The sequence below is a fragment of the Sceloporus occidentalis genome, unplaced genomic scaffold, assembly GCF_023333645.1.
Source record: "Sceloporus occidentalis isolate IW3139 unplaced genomic scaffold, rSceOcc1.0.p SCAF_45, whole genome shotgun sequence".
NCBI classification, from domain to species: domain Eukaryota; kingdom Metazoa; phylum Chordata; class Lepidosauria; order Squamata; family Phrynosomatidae; genus Sceloporus; species Sceloporus occidentalis.
In genome coordinates this window covers 4406623-4426969 of record NW_028317025.1, presented here as the reverse complement: position 1 = coordinate 4426969, position 20347 = coordinate 4406623, and the positions used below count along the sequence as shown (strand labels likewise).

Here is a 20347-nt window from a genome sequence, read left to right as displayed (position 1 = left end):
GGATTTTTGCTCACCGTTCTTGTGATCATTTTGACACCACGGGGTGAGATCTTGCGTGGAGCCCCCGATCAAGGGAGATTATCAGTGGTCCTGTATGTCTTCCATTTTCGAATGATTGCTCCCACAGTTGATTTCTTCACACCAAGCTGCTTGCCTATTGCAGATTCAGTCTTCCCAGCCTGGTGCAGGTCTACAATTTTGTTTCTGGTGTCCTTCAACAGCTCTTTGGTCTTGGCCATATTGGGGTTTGGAGTGTGACTGTTTGAGGTTGTGGACAGGTGTCTTTTATACTGATAACAAGTTCAAACAGGTGCCATTAATACAGGTAATGAGTGGAGGACAGAGGAAACTCTTAAAGAAAGGTCTGTGAGAGCCAGATATCTTGCTTGTTTGTAGGTGACCAAAAACTTATTTTACTGAGGAATTTACCAATGAATTCATTAGAAATCCTACAATGTGATTTCCTGTATTCTTTCCCCCCATTCTGGGTAAAAAATACAGGCCTCTCTCATCTTTTTAAGTGGGAGAAATTGCACAATTGGTGGCTGACTAAATACTTTTTTGCCCCACTGTAGTTGGCATGGCCTGCCTTACACCAACTCTATTAGGAAGAATGTGCATATGTTGTGTGGTTCAGATATGATATCATGCTCATGATATCATGTTACTATAATTATTTTTTATCAAATTGAAATTACTGATACTGTTTGGTGAGAGGCATGTTTTTAAAGTGCCATTGACTATGGTGCCTATGTTTATGGCATTTAAAGCAAAAGACCAAGTTAGTTTTTTCTGTTAAGCTTAACAGGGGTTTAGGAGACATTTCTGGGACCAATAGAAACCATCAAGAGAAATCAAGGGAGTTTCCCCATTTTCAATTGCAAACTTAAATTATAAGATAAGATTTTCCCTCTGTAGAGTATAACAAGGTTTATGTATGCGAGTCCACCTATGTAAGAGAATAAACACACATGTATTTAAACAGACGAAAATGTGCACAACTCATTTTTCAATGATTGCTTCATTTGTCTTTTCTTTTTTCCCCATTACCTTCTGTCAGCCTCTCCCAGTACTCAACCCTTTCCCATTCCTCTGTATTTATCTTCCTTTTTACCCTCTCTCTCTCTTTCTCTCACATTCCTTCACTTCGTTCTTCTCTTTTTCCTCTCACTTCTATTCTCCTTTCCTCTCACTTACAGGTGAATCGCTTGCAGGAACTTGCGTTGATGTTTGCGTACTTTAGCATGGTCGATCTTCCTCACAAGCTTGGTGTGTTTGTAGATGAGCCACGTTTCCCTGAGCACGTTGGCAGCTGCATTTTTCACCTGCACAGAAGAAAATACAGTGAATGAGGAAGTTGTAGGGGAGCACTACAGTACCCGAACAATACTACCTATGGGTCATAATAAGACACAGGATATACAGAGGCAAGTGTGGTAGCAATCAGCAGGAACGTGACATGGTGTCAGTGGGCGGGACCAATGACATTAAACCTGGAGAGTTCTCAGGTATGGTGGTATGTACTAGATGATCTCAAAATGTTTGCAAATAGTATTTTATCTAAAGGGCAACTTCCAGTTCTCTGTGCAATTTACAATAGCCAGAATGTGACACAAAAATCTTTTATACAAAGCCCAGATATCTATTTCAATCATAGTATTATTTTGAGGACCACTGAGGGTCTGTACAACAGTTTTGGATCCCCTAAAACATGCCATGTTACCATGTGACCCTATTTTTCTCTGTTTTTACTCCGTTTTTCCCATGCCCTGCTACCCAAGCCACTCTGTACCCGCTTAGAAAGTTGTGTGTCCATCATAAAGTTGTGCACATGTTTTTCAGCTTTGGTAAGCTCCAATTTTCTTGCAACTACAGCAACCACCAGAGCTGTACAGCCTGCACCCTGTGAAAGCAAAGGACAGGCTCAGTGCAAAGCATGGAGCAGAAAGAGATTGAGTGACACAAGGAATGAAAGAAAAGAAAGGGGAAACACTGATAGAAGGATTAGAAGGCACATAGAAGTAAAGAAAATGCAGGCTAAAAGTAGTAATAAAGACGTCAGAAAAAATTGAAGGAAAGTCATAGTACAAAGAGTTTACATGTAATGATAGTACACAACAGAGAAGAACTAGAATGTAAAAGCACACAGAATTTAGAGACAAATGTCCCTATTTGATTATGTGGTCAGTTGAGTTAACTTCACTTCACTGTCCAAACTCAACTGCAGTCATATGCTCTCTCAAGCTAACATTTACATATTCTTTGGCATACGACAGCATCAGAGTTAAATGAAAGATTGCATATACCGTATTGGCTCGAATATAGGCCGCTCCCGATTATAGGCAGCACCCTTATAGTTTGGTGCTATTTTAAAGAAAAAAATATATATATAATTTTATTTTTTTATTATTATTATTTTTTTTTTTTTACATTTAATGTATGGTAGGATGCTCCCACCCTCCTTACCTAAAGTTTTGCAACATTGATGTAGATGCAGCAGACGTGACATCCACTTCCTGCACCAGTCTGCCTCATCTACATCAACGTTGGGAATAAAAAAATCAGGGCGGAACTAAAGTTTCTGCTCGTGTTGCAGAGAAAACGCTCTGCAGTCTTCTGATCTGGTCTTCCAGACACCCTGGAGAAGGTAAGTATGCTAAACCCCGATTATAGGCCGCACCCCCCACTTTAAAGATTTAAATTATGGGAAAATGTGTGGCCTATATTCGGGCCAATACGGTACTCATCTGAAGATCACAAAATTAAATGAGGCAATGATCTAGGGTATAGGTAAGTGAACATGTGTTTTTCCCTCACAAGATGCAGCCTTTGAATCCAAAGGGTATGGACAGTGATTTTATTGTCAACCTTCATGGGACTCAAAGGGTGCTTGGATAAATTACAACTCGCATTTGCAACTCAGATTAATGAATCCATGAGTTGCATCAACTCACATTAATGAATCCATGAGTTGCATCAACTCACGTGAGCTACCTTTAATTTAACTGTATGTGAGTTGAGAGTGGATTGTTTGCAAGAACGAAAGTTGGTGGGTGGAAGTGTAGAAAGTTAAAAGATGAAGAGAACAAGACAGAGAAGACATTAAAGGCAAAAACAGAAGCTATTATAACATCAGAGACAGTGGCAGTCTTACCATGATGCCAGTTAGTAGACAGACTCCCTTGCCACAGTATGTATTGGGCACCATGTCTCCATACCCAATGGACAGGAACGTAATTGAAATGAGCCACATGGCACCCAGAAAGTTACTGGTCACCTCCTGTTTGTCATGGTATCTGTCAGGGAAAGAAAATAAAAGATGGATAGCTAGTAAGCCTGACAAAGCAAATGGGTTATTTCTAAAAATGTATCGTTTCTGGATAAATTGCACTTTGGTGCCACAATAAAATAAATACAGGTACCTAGCATGGCAAGTGTTAAAGGCACAATCCTGAAGGGAATTTGTGTAAAAATGTTTGGTTTTAAAAGACTATAAAGAATTTACAAATCTCAGTAAAAACCTGAAATCTCTTCTAAATAAATTACTTTTTTATATGTCTAAATGAGACTTCTGGGTAGTTAGGGTTTAAGGATGGTACTGATAGCGATATTTCCAATTGCCCCTGTAATTAACATGAGAATAGCATATACTGTATGAAACATTTGTAATATCACAAAATACATTGAAATGGCAAGGATTGTACACTGGCCAAAAGTCTGTGGACATCCCTCCTAATCCTTGAGTTTAGGTATTTCAGCCACACCCATTGCTAACAGGTATCTCAAATCAAGCACATGGGAATGTCATTTAAAGAGACAACCATTCACAGTAAAATGAGTCATACTAAAGAGTAAACTTGTTCATTTGGATTAGTATGAATTGCAAATTAACAGAATTTTGGCGACTTCAATGATGCGTATGAAGCCACGACAATTAAACCTGACCCCTCACGAATCAATCTCAGAATATTCAGCCGAAATATTCTCGCTTTGTCCATATCTCTGTGGTCATAACCTGGTGCGAACGTCCGCCAAAATGACAGCGCTTCCAGGGACATCATCTCCCCAGATCCTCCAATCGGGGGAAGAATGTCATCGAAAGTGCCGCCATTTTGCCCTAAGGTGGACTTGTGGCTAATTTACTCTCCCCCAATTGGAGGATCGAGAGAGAGAGAGCATGTCAGCGAAAACACCACCATTTAGAGCATAATGGCGGCACTTTCGGTGACCTCACTGGAAGCACCACCATTTTGGCGGAAGTTTGGGCCAGGTTATGTGTGTGGAGATGCTGACTACAAAGATAGATGATAAAGGAGAGAATATTAGAGACAGAAGGAAAAAAGATGAAAAACAAGGTGATACTAAAGCAAAAGTGGCTAGCAAAGAAGGCAGGAAAACATTTAGAGAGAGTGATACAAAGGGAATGAAAAAGAATGAAGCTGAGTGAGAGAGATTAAATAAAAGTGAATGTGGGCACTGGCAAAAGAATTTTGTTTCCAAATTAAAATTCCCCCCCCCCCCGATTTTCGTCTGAAAACAAATGGACCAAAAACAACAGCTCAGCCACAAAGTGGTAGACTACGCACAGTCAAAGAATGGGGTAACGCCTGTCCTCTGGAAGCAACAGCAGTACAAGCACTTTTCATTGGGAGCTTTATGAAAATGGCAAAGCAGCTGCCAAAGATCACTCTCTGCAATGCCAAGCGCAGGCTGGAGTCGTGTAAAGCATACCACCATAGAGCTGTGGAAACATGTGCTCGGGAGTGATGAACCATGCTTCATTATTTGGCAGTCTGATGGACGAAATCGGCTCTTGGCAGATGCCAGGAGAATCCTACCTACCAGAATGCATAGGGCCAACTGTAAAGTTTGGTGGAGGAAGGATGGTAGCCTGGGTGGTTCTTCAGGGTTTGGGCTAGGTCCCTTAGTTCCAGTGAAAGGTAATGTTAATGCTTCAGCATTCAAAGACATTTTAGATTGTATGTCTCTATCTTTGTGGCACCAGTTTTTGGAAAACCATGTCCTGTTCCAGCATGACTGTGCCCCTGCGCACAAAACAAGGTCCATAAAGACATAGATTGACAAGTTTGGTGTGGAGCACCTTGAGTGGCCTCCACAGAGCCCTGAACTTAAGCCCACTGAACATGTTTGGGATGAACTGAAATGCTCAATGTGAGGCAGGCTTTCTCATTAAACATCAATGCCTGATTTCACAAATGCTCTTTTTGACCATAAATCAGCACGGACACACTCCACAATCTTGTGGAAAGCCTTCCCAGATGAGTAGAAGCTGTTATAGCCTCAAAGGGGAGTGGCGTAGGGACTACTCCATATTAATGCCAATGGGCTGTCTAACAAGCTCCTATTGGTGTGATGGTAAGATGTCCACATACTTTTGGCCTAAAATTAGTACAATTTTTACAGACTTTAGAACACTTTGGACCCAGCGCAGACTAAGAAGAGGGACTTACCCTTAAACATATCAGTGTTCATGCACATTTATTTTAGGATAAGTCTGTCCAAACATGTAGCGTCCATTAACATAATTCTAATAAGAACCGTCTCTCAGAGGTTCCTGCGGTTGGCTCACGTTGACATAAGTTGATGTATAAAAAGGTATCTATCATCAGCATATCTTTCTTGTGTGAACTTTAACTTGTTAAAAATGCTGAATTGTGCACTTGTAAATACACATACATTCAGCATTTTCAGATTATAATGATGGTGCCATCAACCTGAAAGGGGTAGGGCCAAGTGAAACTGCATGATTTTTAACATAATAAATACAGAATGCAGAGGTGAAAGGTAAACTACTTGATGTTACATAAAGAAGCCGTCTTGTAAAAAAAATGACTGTTCCCTTATGTAGAAAAGAGGCAAATGGATATTGCAGAGAAGAAAGGGCTTAAAGAAAAGAGAAAAGGGAAATAAATAAAGAGGTTGGCACAGGAGGAAGAAATGCGAATGTCGAGGTTTGGTTGACAGAGTAGGGGAAGGAAGAAAGAGCCAATGATTGTAACATCAGTTTAATGTCCAGATTTGCCCTGGATTTTCATATTATGAGCACCATTTACTTTAGTAAACATTGTAAAACCATAGCAAATCTGGTACTGTATGACGTGTAAAAAAGGAAAATCACTTCAGTTTTTGCAATACCTTTTCTCCATAAATGTCGATTTATTTGTGTTAATCGTTGCCAATTATGCTGCAACATAGCATAAATATTTTTTGAAAACAGAGATATTATAATTGCAAACTCCTCCACATGATTATTGGAATCAATTTCCCAGACAGTAAAAAACAAAAATAGCAAGATGATGAATTGTGCTTGTATATGTATACACAATGTTGATGATAGACCTTATTTTAAACATATAATTGTCAGAAGTATGTTTTAGCCATTGCAGGCATTTACATATAACAATGTTGTTTGGATACTTTTCATTCAAGGAGGGATTGATCTTCAAAAGTGCCACAATTATTAGTACATACAGTACTGGTCCCAGTAAGGATTGGCCTTTAATCATGCCATTCAGTGGAATTTGACATCTTAAACAACCAACATGCCCTTTTTCATCAAATGGTTAATATTACAGAGCGCATTGCATCTTACTTTTCAATCAGTAAGAATCAGCCTTTAAGTGTGACCATGCTGTCTGCATGCTTTATACTGAGCTCTGAAGCCTCTCTGGCATGAAGAGGTTAATGTCTGACTATCTCAATGCAATAGGAGCTTCACCAAACCCTCACATGCATGCCGCAGGCATATAGCATGTAACAGGGCATGCTAAGGCATATGGATGGCAGTCTATGGCATGCTGCAACCATCCAGGAACTTTCTTCCTGGTAAAAGTTCCTTCTTCCCTTCTGAATGGAGAATAGGAAATGTCTATGTGGCATTTACAGACTAATCATAGTTACATAGGCTGAAAAAAGACATGCGTCCATCAAGTTCAGCCTTTCCTATATCTGTTAATTTGTTGCTGTTTGATCCAAAAGAAGGCAAAAAAACCCCGGTTTCGCTCTTTCCAATTTTGACCCCAAAATGGCAGTCAGATTTCTCCTTGGATCAATAATCTGTTTCCCCATAATAAAAAAATTTCATTGTGATTTTAAATCCCATTTTATTTCTTTGAAATTGGAGCCTTATGAAGTTTGCCATTTCCATAATGGCTGCATGTTGCCAGGGTCTGCATATCAAGGCAAAAAGGATGGGCTAAGGGTAAAATAAAATAAAAAAAGTTAAAATATGTTAAAAGAAAAAATACCTCCCACCATGGTAGGAACTGAACCTTTGCTCCACATAATAAAATTATGTGATTTGTCCTGATGTGCCTCTCTACTTTTCTCTAAACCTAGAGCGGTTTAGTGGCATCCCCATCTACAACTTGATTTATAGATATACTGAGGATTATGCATAAAAAGTGATTATGGTGCACCACTATAGTAACAAACAGAATGGTGCAATTAGCAGGAACAATCCATTGGTAAGAGCTTTCTTTTCACTTTGCACCAGAATTTACATAACTTTACATGTATTTTTACAACTCTGGATTTCAACAGATTTTGTGTACTCTTTATAACGCCAAATGTAACATTTTAACTACTGCCTGCTATTACATCACCAATTACATCTTCTTAGTCTTCTATGCAAAATGATATTGCACCTCCTTTTGCTTTACATAATCACTCCTAAAGTGGTACTATTTAATCTCAATGTTCACTGTAGATTATTTTTTTCTTTAACCCTGCTGCTATGTATTATAAATAATATAAGCATAAAGCTCTTCATTTTGCACCACAAACATATTTAATCCCTACCTAATAAATATATATATATATATAAATCACCGAGCCACCTAGTACAAATCCTTCTATTTATCACACTTAAAGGGAAACCTTTTATTTTTTTATTGATGATTGATTAATTCATGGCATAAGAACAGTTTTTTTAAATGTTTGGATATTCTAGGTTTTAGATAATGTTTGTTGCAAGATACACATATTTGGATATGTCCAATCAACTGAGTCTTATAGGTCATTTAATAATACAGACATATTTTATATGTCCTTTTCCACTTAATACATAATTGTAGTTAGGAGGACTTTACATTTAAATAAAGCTGCTAAAAGTAAGGTAGTTAGAAATACCACAATATCACTGATAAGTGATCATAAAATCAAACCACAAATGTCCATATGTAATTGTGGGTAAAAGTAAGTATTATAACAGTAAACAAAACAATGTAGTTTCCCTTTAAGTATGTTAATATAAAATATATATTTTTCAACTGAAGAATTGCCTTGATTCACAGACACCAATGAACATAAAGGAAGTTATACCCCAGAGCTCCAGAGGAGGAATACGGGAATATAATCCTAAAAATATCATAAAAAATGCATTTTAAGTGCAATAATATTAGGGAAAAATGAAGCCTCTCTCCATGATTTTCAGTTAACTCTTTCACTGCCACAGGTGCTATGATGAAGCTCCTCTAGCAGTGAAAAAATTGTTTCTATTGAGTAATGCATGCTGGGTTACTGAGAATGAAGGAATCACTTTTCATCCTGAATCTTTTTACAGTATCTGGAATGAGTAAAGATGAAAGTCATACCTAGCTGTTTTATGAAAACCAAGCAGTGAAAGAAAGAAAGGTGATCAGGGTTATTAAAGAAGGGTATAGAGTTAGGGGTTGCTGCAGTTGTTTGTTTTTTTTTAACTTAATTTGATAATGCCTTTTGAAACAAATACAGTTGTGAGGTACCTCAGTCTTCCATAGGTTGATCATAGATATAGTAATCATATTCTGCATGGCAATGCCTAAGTAACACACACATCCTTCAGGAAGCATGTTACAATATGACTAACTTCAGAAAAATTTGCTCTGAGGATCCTAACATGTCCTTGTTTGTGTATATTTTTTAGATTAAAGCAGAACCAGTTGGACTAATATTTCTCTAGTTGAGCATTAAATACAGTTCTGTATAAAGTAATGTAGGTTACTGCTGTACAAAGGTTTTATTTCATGGTGCACCAGTAAACTTCCTTTATGTGCAGAACTGTAGGATGACATTGCTGTACATTATAAGGTATGTTGGATGACTTTCCCTAATCAGGCACCACACTGAACCCATTCTTTACGACAATGCAAATTAAGCTCCATAGACTTTCATGAGTCAGAGTATCAGGGTGGTTGATTAAGACCGAGACATTCTATTGTTTACCACAGGCAGTATTGTTTGTCCCAGGGTTATCTTACGCACGCCGGCTATCTTACGATGCCGCTCCTTCGGGATCATCCCGAGAATGACGGCTAAAGTCATACGGACATTGCGGGGCTCGGTGGCCTAAGCGTGGGGCCGGACTGTCTGGGCAGGGCGGGAAGATGTGGACACGATTTATGTTTTTTTATCTCACCTAACCTGTATATAAGCCCGTGTGTTTCCCCAATAAAGTGTGCTACTTCCCTGGAACATTAGTCTTGTCTAATGCTTCAGGGGCTCGCTGGATCACTCATTGTCCTTTTCAGGGCAATTAGAGCACCGTATTCGGCTACGCCTCCAAGCTAAAGACACCGGACCAGTTCTTGAGCCCTTCCTCGCTAGTGTCGGCTAGCGCTTCAACCGGTTAACCATTTTGGTCCCGGCAGGAAGCATCGTAGAACCTACAGGTGTACCCAGCCGGTGTACAAGGCGTGCCCTTCACATCAGGTTTCTGAGCAGGCCACTCAAGTTCCTACACACCAAATTGGTCAAACCATGTCTTTATGGACGTTGCTTTGTGCGCAGCAGCACAGTCATGCTGGCTTTCCCTGATGCCACAAAGTTGGAAGGATACAACTCCCTGAGATGTCTTTGCATGCTCTAGAATTAACATTACCCTTCACAGGAAATAAGGGACCTAGCCCAAACCCTGAAAAATAGCACCAGACCATTATCCATCCTTCACCAAACTTTATAGCAGACACTGGTAGGCACCTTTCTACTGGTGTCCGCCAAACCCGGATTCGTCCATCAGACTTCCACATAGTAGGATTCATACCTCCACAGAACAAGTTTCCACTGTTTCAGTGCTTTACACCACTCCAACAAACCCTTAGCATTGAGCACAGTGATATTTGCCTTGTGTGCAGCTGCTTTGCTATGGAAATCCATTTCACAAAGCACCTGATGCACAATGCTTGTGCTTATGTTGCTTCCAGAGGCAGCCCACACTGTTATGAGTGATGCTACAAAGGACAGTAGATTTGTATGTGCTATACATTACTCCTTGACGTTTTCACTTCACAATAATAGCATTTACATTAGACTGGGCTAGATCTAGCACGGCAGACATTTCACAAACTTACTTTTGCCATGTTTAAAGTCACAGAGCTCCTCATTACGACCCATTCTGCTGCCAACCTTTGTGTATCGAAATGCTTATGTGCTTGATTTTATACACCTGTTGGTGTTGCTGCAATGCCTCAACATCGAGACATCCAGACATCCTAGGAGTGGTTATTTTCATCATATTGAAAGGCTATATATCAACGATTGCCTCCTAAGCTTATCCAGTGTTACGGAAGTGCCTCTAACAAGCTGGAGGGGCTGATTCAAATTAAAGTGTTCTCAGAGGGTCTCACCAGGTACAGAAGCTCACAATGGAGGTCAATGGAGCCCATCTCACTAATCACCATGTGATTAGTGAAATACAATTAAATAATCTAAAAAAAATCTAAAAAGGAAAAATAGTTAAAACATTTATAAAAATGTAATACAATTTCAAAATAAAACAAAAACATAGGTGACATCAATGTATTCAGGAGATGTTGCTGAACACATATAGGGGTGTCTTTTGGCTGTGAAATATACCAGGTAGTACAACGTGTATGAAAAAAACTACCACAAAATACTACCGCAAACGTTGACCACAGGCTGGTAGTAAAATGAGTGCATGGAAATGGTTTAAATACTAGTATTTTCAAACAAATATGGTTTGATGGGGGTTAACAACTACCGTATTTACCCAAGACGCTCCCTTGTATAAGACGCACCTTAATTTTGGGGGCCGAAAAAAAAAAATATTACATAAAGTTATTGTACTGGCTGCCTGGGCATGATAGGAGTGTGATTGATGTTAGCTGCTAGCAATTGTTAGCAATCACACTCCTATCATACGCAGGCAACCCTACACACGGATCCATGCTAACAAACACACACACATTCATTCATTTACTCCCCCACCTTACCTGAACTTCAGATCTTCTGGTGCCGCTCGCAGACTTCCGTGGGGGGCGCTGTTTCCCTCTGCGTTGCTCGAGCAGGAACAGGAACTGAGCGGAGTCATTTGATGCGGTGTGCATTCACGTGACTCCACTGGGTTCCTGTGTCGCCTCAACGGATCATGAGACACTGCTGAGCAAAAGAGGTAAGCAGCAGGTCCCCTTTCCGGTAAAAAAAAATAAATAAATAAAAATCTACCACCACTGTATAAGACACACCCAATTTTTAGACCCCGAATTTTTCTAAAAAAGGTGCGTCTTATACATGGGGAAATACGGTGCCTGGCTTCAAAGAAGCCCTAAATAGTACATGGGAGTTAAAAAAAATGACCTGACAAACCCATGCATGGATGGTATCACTGTACTCAGGAGATGCTGCTGAACACATGCAGTATTGGGTTGATCTTTAAAACTGACATATACCAGGAACTGTAAATTCATTCCTGTAGTAAAATGTGTGTGAAAAAAATGCAAGAAAATTATTACCACAAAGTTTGACAAAGGCTGGTAGTGGAATTAGTGCATAAAAATAGCTAATACACTAATGGCGTATAACTTGAAAAAAAAAAAGCAAAAACATTGGGTATTTCTAAACTCAGAATCTATTTAGCAGGCTTTTTCATTAGCTATTTTTTTCTCAATTTTCACCATACTATTTTTAATAGTAAATTATATGATACAATCAAAATCAAGAAAGCTCCTTTTGCCCTGGGGGAAAAAAACAATATATAACCTGTGTGGGTACAGTAGATGAAAAAAAAATTACAGCTAAACATGAGCACCACAGAAATGTTAAACAAAGGGTACAAAAATAAAAACATCTCTGTTGTTAAGGGGTTAACAATTGTTTTTTACAGCAGTGCTTCCACTGCTGGATTGGCTTGACTTTGAAATGTGTGGCCTACTCAGCTCTATTAACCCCTTCGTGACAATGGCTGATTTTATTTTTTGTACCCTTAGTGACAATGACTGTTTTAACATTTCTGCGGTGCTCGTGTTTAGGTATAATTTTCTTCTTTCCCATTTACTGACCTTTTCTGACTTTTACTTGAAAAATCTTTTATGTATCTATAAAAAGCAATGAAAAAAACCTGCTAAATAGATTCTACTATTTGTCCTGAGTTTAGAAATATCCAATGGTTTAATGTTTTTGCTTTTTTCTGCACGTTATGGGGCAATAATTACAAGTAGCATTTTGCTATTTCAAAACCATTTTTTCCAAATCTGGTAATTCTGCCCCATGTGCTTTTTGGAACATATTTTAACTATTTCCATTCACTAATTCTGCCACCAGTCTTTTTCAAAATTTGTGGTAGTCATTTTTTGCGTTTTTTTCACACACATTTTCCTTCAGGTCACACACTTCAACACTTTTTCGTGCTGCCCCTCACACTGTCTCTAGAGGGAGACGGCATCGGAAGCACAGCCCCTCTAGTAATACCCTCTTCAGCCATGCCTCCCTTCTCTTCCTGCACACAGTTGGCAGGAGGAGGAGGCGTGTAGAAGCGCCGCCCCTCTCTTGGAACCCGCCGCCGCTCCGTTGCCATTTCCCCAGCTCCTGCCTGGACGTGGGGAGTGAAGAACCAGCCGACTGCGACAACGCCGGGACCTGGGATCCCGTAGTGAGCCAGCGTCACCCCCGCCTGCTGGTACGTGCCTCACAACAATGGTGTGAAATTGTAAGCATAAAGTTGGGAAAAATCGTCCGAAAGCCAAGATATCTCAGTTTAGAGTGGCACCATGCAAACAAATTTTAAGAATATAGGTGAGAGGAATCAAAAAACACCAACACAGTCCCATGCGAGATCCAATCAACCCATCCCAACATAAAATAAACCAGCGAATATCAAAAAAGGATGTCATATAAGGAACCCAATTATTTGAACAATAGGACCCAGAAACAAAATACGAGAGCTTAAGACCTAGATCAGTTGAGCACATGGCCCCCGGCAGCAGCAAAACACAAAAATCTGCCCCAAGGGCAATAGGTAAGATGAGGGAAAGAAGTGGTTTGGAAAAAATGTGTGAATGCGTATGTAGTGTGAGAGGCGAAATGCCAAGTGACCAGCCAAGAGAGTACTGAGCCAGGGGCACGTGCCCACCAAAGCAAGGAGGCAAGTAACATAAACAAACACCCCATCAAGAAGAGGCGTAGCAAAGGTCCCTTCAGCACCTCCAGACACCTGTCTGTGCAGGAAATTGCCAATGAGGTGGAAATGTGTTGAGGCATAATCCACGCGTAAAACAGACAAAAAAAATGGGGGCGGGGGTGTTGTGTAATGTAGGTGCAAGGTTACATTCTGTCCAGATATGGCCCCTGATGCCGATCTCAGTTGTTGAATGCATCTACATCCAGGCATTACAGCAACATTTGATCGCTTTCTACACTGTCCTGGCACCACAATTGTCATTACCTTTCTGTTTTTGCGTGACATGCCTGGACCGGCAATTGTCGCCAAGGGGTTAAATAAACACGAAAGGTGAAATATATCATATCTCATACTAAAACAATACTAAAACAATTGCATATCCATGGTCACACACAATTACACATCCATGCTCAAACATAAAACTACTCGTCCATACATGTGTAATTGTGTGACCATGAATATGCAATTGTTTGAATTGTTTGTGCATGGAAATGTAACTGTGTGTGTGTGAGCATGGATGTGTAATTGTGTTTGTGTCAGGCTCCACCCTGCTCAGCCTGGACCATGCAGTAATTATTTACTCTCAGGTTTATTTGCAACCACAAGTGATCACCCTTCTCACCCAGAACTAATTACTGGGATCAGTTGAGCCTCATTACCTGGGTTGAGCCCTGTCTATATATACCTGCTCTGCCTTGCAGTCAGGGACTATGCATCGCATTGTGTACAGCATATTGCTGTGGCTCTGTATCTAGTCCTGAATTGTTTCAGACATCCTGCCGTGCGCCCTGCCAGAGGGCTTCCTGCCTCCTGCCCTGCCAGTGGGCTTCTAGCCGTGTGTCCTTGCTACAGTGTGTGAGAGCATGGATGTGTAACTTTGTGTGTGAGCATAGTCACAAGTTGTTTAGGGCAAAGGTGGCACTGTGGCACATGTTGCTTGGTGAGGTTGGGGGCCCTGGGCCATTTTTTGTCACCAGGACCCTGTGCTTTTTAGTTACTTTGGCTTTTGTTTGGAGTTGTCATGCTGTAGAATACATTTGGGGTCAATCTGATGCCTCCTTGGCCGTACTGCATGATGCATAAGTACCGTATTTGCTCGATTATAAGACGAGGTTTTTTTCAGAGCAAATGCTCTGAAAAATACCCCTCGTCTTCTAATCGGGGTCGTCTTCTAATCAGACCTCAAATAGAGTCTGATTAGGAGACTAAGATCCAGATCCCCCGCACCGCTGCAGGGGACCTGGATCCTCCTGTCTCACCCCCCCCCCATCATACACACTTACCGGTGCTTCCTGCTGTATTGCCGGGGCAGCGGGTTGACGTCTACGCGATCCGCGTAGACAACGTCCGCTGCAGCCGGAAGGAGGTGTGGCTAGCAGCGGGGGTTGTCTGCGTCCGTCGCGTAGACCTTCCCCGACTGTCAGAGATCTCTGATCTCTGACAGCCGGGGAAAGTATACGCGACGGACGCATACAAACCCCCGCTGCCAACTCCACCTCCTTCCGGCTGCAGCAGAAGGCGACGTCAACCCGCTGCCCCGGCTGGAAGCACCGGTAAGAGAGGGCTGAGAGGGGAGAGAGGGGAGAGAGGAGAGGGGAGGGGAGGGGGGGAGAGAGTGTGTGTGTGTGTGTTAGTTAAATGGGGGCATAGGGCATTTCTGGAGTGGCGTTAAGGGGGCATTTAATAGAGCACTCTGCCTCCTGAAATGCCTTATACCTCCCTATATGCCACTCTGCCCCATAATATGCCTTTTAACCCCCTAAATGCCAGAGTGGCATATAGGGGTATAAGGCATTTCTGGAGGCAGAGTGCTCTATACAATGCCTTTTAACTCCCTTAATGCCACTCTGCCTCCTGAAATGCCTTATACCTCCCTATATGCCACTCTGCCCCATAATATGCATTTTAACCCCCTAAATGCCAGAATGGGATATAGGGGTATAAGGCATTTCTGGAGGCAGAGTGGCATATAGGGGGTCAAAAGGCATACCATGGGGCACAGTGGCATATAGAGGGTTAAAAGGCATATCATGGGCCACAGTGCCATATTGGTGTGGCAAGCCTGGGGGCAGATGTGCGTAACTGGGGGACAGGCTGGAAAATACAAGAAATAAAAACAAAAAAAATATTTTTCTCAATCATAGCTTTTATTTAAAAAAATAGTTTACATGAATTAACATTTACTGGTAAAACTTTTTTCCTTTAGGGTCGTCTTATATTCAGGCTTTTTCTTTTTTCCTAAGTTAATATTCAGATTTTGGGGGGTCGTCTTATAATCAGGGTCGTCTTATAATCGAGCAAATACGGTATTTGCCTTCTCAGTATTGAGGAGACCTTCATTTTTTACCAAATCCCTAACACCATTTGCAGAAATGCAGCCCCAGACTTGCAAGGAACCTTTACTATGCTTTATTGTTGCCTGCAAACACTTTGTGTACCGCTCTCTAGCCCTTCAGTGACCTGCCTTCTGCTACATCAAAATATTAACAATTTTGACTCGTCAGTCCAGAGCACCTGCTGCCATTTTTCTCCAACCCAGTTTCTGTGTGAATAGTTGAGTTGCTTGGCCTCTCACATGAGAGATATGGCTTTTTTGATCACGTCTGACCAAACTTCTCCGGACAGTAGATGTATGTTACAGGTTCCCACTGTTTTCTGGCAATGCTGAGCTGATAGCACTGCTGGACATCTTCCGATTGAGAAGGGAAGTCAAAAACGATTCGAATTAAAATCATGCGTTTTCGGGCAACAGATTTTGTTTCCCGCCAATTCGGTTCAGACAAAAATCGGGAGACATTTTTTATTTGAGAACAAAATTTGCTGCTCAGCGCCCACATTCACTTATATTCACTCACTCTCTTATACTCTAACGCCTCCACTCAGCTAAATCTAAACATTAGCTAAAGCTCTGCAATTTGGGCAGAAGTTCACCTTCAGTGATGTCCTTTCCCCTGATTGGAGATCAAGGAAGAAGACATCATCAGGGGCGCCACTATTTTTGCAAAGGTTCGCACCAGTTTATGTCCACGAAGATATGGACGAAGACAGAAGAGAGACAATAAAAGATAAAATATAGAATAGTGGTTGGCAAAGAAGGTAGTGAAACATTTAGAGAATGTGAGTGAGTGTGAGTGTAAGAGAGTGTTTGTGAAAAGGCCTGTAAATTTTGGACAAAAATTCAAAGTTTTTGCCTCACTTTCATCCACTTTGTGTCTGGCCTAGCTTTTGTGGTGTCATACAAATCGCTGATTTAGCCAAAAAAATTTAAATTTGCAATTTGTACTTATCCGAATGCACAAGTCTACTGACCACTGCGTCTACATTGCCTGTTTGTAAACCCTGTCTGCCTTGAATTTTTTGCCTGTGAGAGACCATGCTGGTGCAGTATAATTACATTATGTCCTGTGTATAACTTTTGACTTCTGTCTTTTGAAACTGTCTTCAGCAACTTTACCATGTTTGCGAGTTTGGCCAATTAAACAACCACAAGACAATCGCTCACCATGCACCTGCACATACCTGCTCAGCTTAACCCATTATTTGCCTGTTTACCACCACATATGCTGGATGTTAAAAAGAAATAATTCTGATGCTAAAATTCTGAACAGTGCTATTTCTACTCTTTACAATTCTTTTGCACTCATAAACAATAACCATAATATTAAATAGAATCTATATTACCCTAAAGCTATTATAAATATTCCATTACTGTTAACAGGTTTTACAAAATAAATTTATAGTGGAGCAGGCTTAGAAACTTTGCTTTTTGATGTCAATAAAATATTTGTTATTATTGATACAAGACCCGTTAGTGTTTCAAATTATTGGTGGATATTTTGTTACTGTTTGAATTCACCGAAGCACTGAACATTTAAAGCAGAAGTGCTGTAAATATGAATATGCAGTTGAAAGGTTGAGTGTTCTGTGTACCACTATGTTACTGATATAAATATAGAAACTTGATTGGGAAAATCCTCCGGGTTGTTGGAGCGGGGTCTTTACATGCCCCACTCACTGCCTATTTCCCCTTTAAATGGGGGTGTTTCCTGTGATGTCAGCAGGAACGCCCTCAAAATCAATGGGACCGCCCATCAATATCAGTGGGACAGCCCATCTACATCAGTGGGCAGTCCTGGCCGCGTCCCGCTAGGGTAGGCTACGGCTTGCCAGAGCACAGAAGTTTCCAGGTATGCTTAGGGGAAATCTGAGGGTTAGGGCTTTTAGTGGGGCTAGAGCTTTTAGAAGGGTTAAGGCTTTTAGGAGGGTTGGGGAGGAGAAAAATATGATGAGTGTTAAGTTAGTTTGGTGGGTGGGTAGAAGGAATTTTAGGTAGTGTAGTGGGTTACAGAATTAAGGAGGGGGTAATAAATAAAAGGAAAGCTGGCACACAACCATTCTGTCATATTGGAGCACATACCCCAAGCTATTAACCCCTCTTGATTGCTGTTAGCAATCCCACCCCTATCATACCAAGTCAGCCTGTACATGCTGGAATCTGGGTATGCCTGGGCATGATATGAGTGTGATTGCTGTTAACAATCATATATATTAATACAGCAATCACACTCCTATCATGCACAAGCAGCCAATACATTATTATTATTACTATCATGTTTTATTTATATAGCGTCAACAATTTACGCAGCGCTTAATACAATACATATATTCAAGGGGTATGACAAGACGAGACTTGACAGACTAAGACAAACTGATTCATTAGGTGGAGAGAGCCCTGCTCGCAAGCTTACAATCTTGAGATATGCACATCACTTACAGCCTCCCTGTGCCATGCCCCCCACTTACACATACATGCTATCACACTGTCAGGAACCACTTTTTTTGCTGCCTGAACCATGGCTTTTTTATACCTGTGGCATTTAAATCTGCTACCACTAGTGGCCACCCTCCCCCCTCTGGAGCCCTCAGAATTCAATTACTAGGATCAGATGTGCCTTGTTACCTGGGTTGAGCCCTAGTCAATACATCCAGCTGGGCCTTGTTACCTGGATTACCCTGCATTTATGAACCTGCCCTGCCCTTCAGCCAGGTCCATTGTATTGAAGTCTGCGACCTTTCTGCTGTGGCTCTGCACCTGTACCGTTCCTGGTTACCTGCTTTGTGTCCTGATCAAGTGGATTCCCTGCTTTGTGTCCTTCCAAGTGGATTCCCTGCTTTGTGTCCTTCCAAGCGGGCTGTGTGCCTTTCGTACCCTTCCAAGCGGACTGTGTGCCTTTCGTGCCCTTCCAAGCGGGCTCTCTGCCTTTTGTGCCCTTCCAAGCGGGCTCCCTGCCAAAAGACTTATTTTGCCATACGTCCGGTTTCTTGCTTAGACTGTATTACCCTTATTTGCTGGTCCTGTTATATACATAAAATACACTGCATTACCTGGATTTCTGCTTGTGATGTCTTTGTTTGCATAATCATGCACCGTGGGTTACAGACCGAACCCCAAGTATCCCCTGCACATGGGCTCCTACCCGACCTGATCACCCGAGTCCTGACACACACACACACACTCATTCATTAATTCATTCATGCATACTTGTTCATACACCCGCCCCCTTACTTGAACTGCAGATTTCCCGGTGTTGCTCGCAGACTTCCGCAGGGGCCGCTGCTTCCCTCTGTGTTGCTCGCACACCTTGTGAACAACTTCTCTTGCCCTCCCAGGGAAAGCAGGAACGGAGCGGAGTCATGTGAGGTAAGCTGCAGGGCCCCTGTGGAAGTGAACATTCATCTGGCCCTGCATCCGGGGACATTTTCCTCAATCCAGGGACCCTAAGTTACACTCCATTTGGCAGTGATTGGTTGCAAAATGGCTGCATGACAAATGCCCCTAGCTACATAGCCTAAGCTGTCTGCTTTCTAGAAATATATACTTTTGTGGAAGTTTTGAACAAGGTGACTGCTAAACAATCCTAAATGAGCCATGGGGCCAGCAAAAGAAAATGTGCAAATTTCACATTTGTAAACTGTTTTTGGCATGTTCCGAATCTTCCCCTGTAGCTTTCACAAATACAGAAAACCTATGCATGTTGGCTATTTCCATAATCTGGAGATGCAGCTGAACACATGGATTTGTCTGCCACTGCACATAACTAAAAAGCATTGGTGGGAAAAAGTGCAAAAACATTTAGTTATGGCTACATTTGTCAGTGATTGGAGGACAAATGACTGCATAAGTCAAAATGCTTCTACAAACATAGCCTGGGTTGCTTGCTTTCTAGAAATATATACTTTTGCATACCTTACAACTTTTACCGTCAGAGCTTGGGAGGTAGAGTGTAACTCAAACTGGCTATTGTGTATGCACATAATTCTGCACATGCACAGTATGCACGGTATGTTTCCCAGAGAATGAATTCCGTTGTCCCAACAAGCTCAGTGGGACAGCGGTATAGGGTGGCAAAATCTGGACTATTCAATGCTTTGTGGGTGGTTTATGGGCTGTTTGTACAATATTCCAGTGAAAAACAACTTTGCACACCTTCTTATATTTGCTCTATAATTATCAGATATAATTGGAAATTTTACACAGATAAGGCATTTTCAAAATCAGATCATGAATCAGGCTTCAATTATTACATTTTAGTGGTAATTTTGTAATCTTGAAGAGTTTAGTGATTCAGGTATAAAACCCCTGGTCTGGAAGAGGTTAAAACACAGCCTCTGAAGCAGTGGAGGATCCAGAGATTGACCTCAGGAGGAGCACACACCAAGACATTCATACTAACACACAGACCCCACACACACATATATTACATATCCAGACACAAACACAAATCATGTAGGGACAATCCTAGACCAGGTGGTACCCTTAGTAAGAATATTGTTTTGCCCCTTACCCAAGCATGGAAGAAGCTTTACAGAGTATGGGGCAGAGCAATTATTTTCTATGCAGGAGCAGCTACACAGGTTGCATCACACTCAGGC

The 20347-nt window shown here is 41.3% G+C and overlaps 1 protein-coding gene across 2 annotated transcripts in view; it reads right to left on the bottom strand.

The window, feature by feature from the left end:
• Positions 1-20347, bottom strand: part of LOC149289497 (small conductance calcium-activated potassium channel protein 2-like) — a 42606-nt gene that overhangs the window by 9703 nt on the left and 12556 nt on the right. For both annotated transcript variants that reach the window (XM_089490492.1, XM_089490493.1), the window contains exons 4-6: positions 3155-3296; positions 1793-1903; positions 1198-1325 (exon numbers count right to left, since the gene is read on the bottom strand). In XM_089490492.1, coding sequence (XP_089346618.1) covers positions 1198-1325; positions 1793-1903; positions 3155-3296 — 381 coding nt within the window. The remainder of the gene's footprint in view (positions 1-1197; positions 1326-1792; positions 1904-3154; positions 3297-20347) is intronic.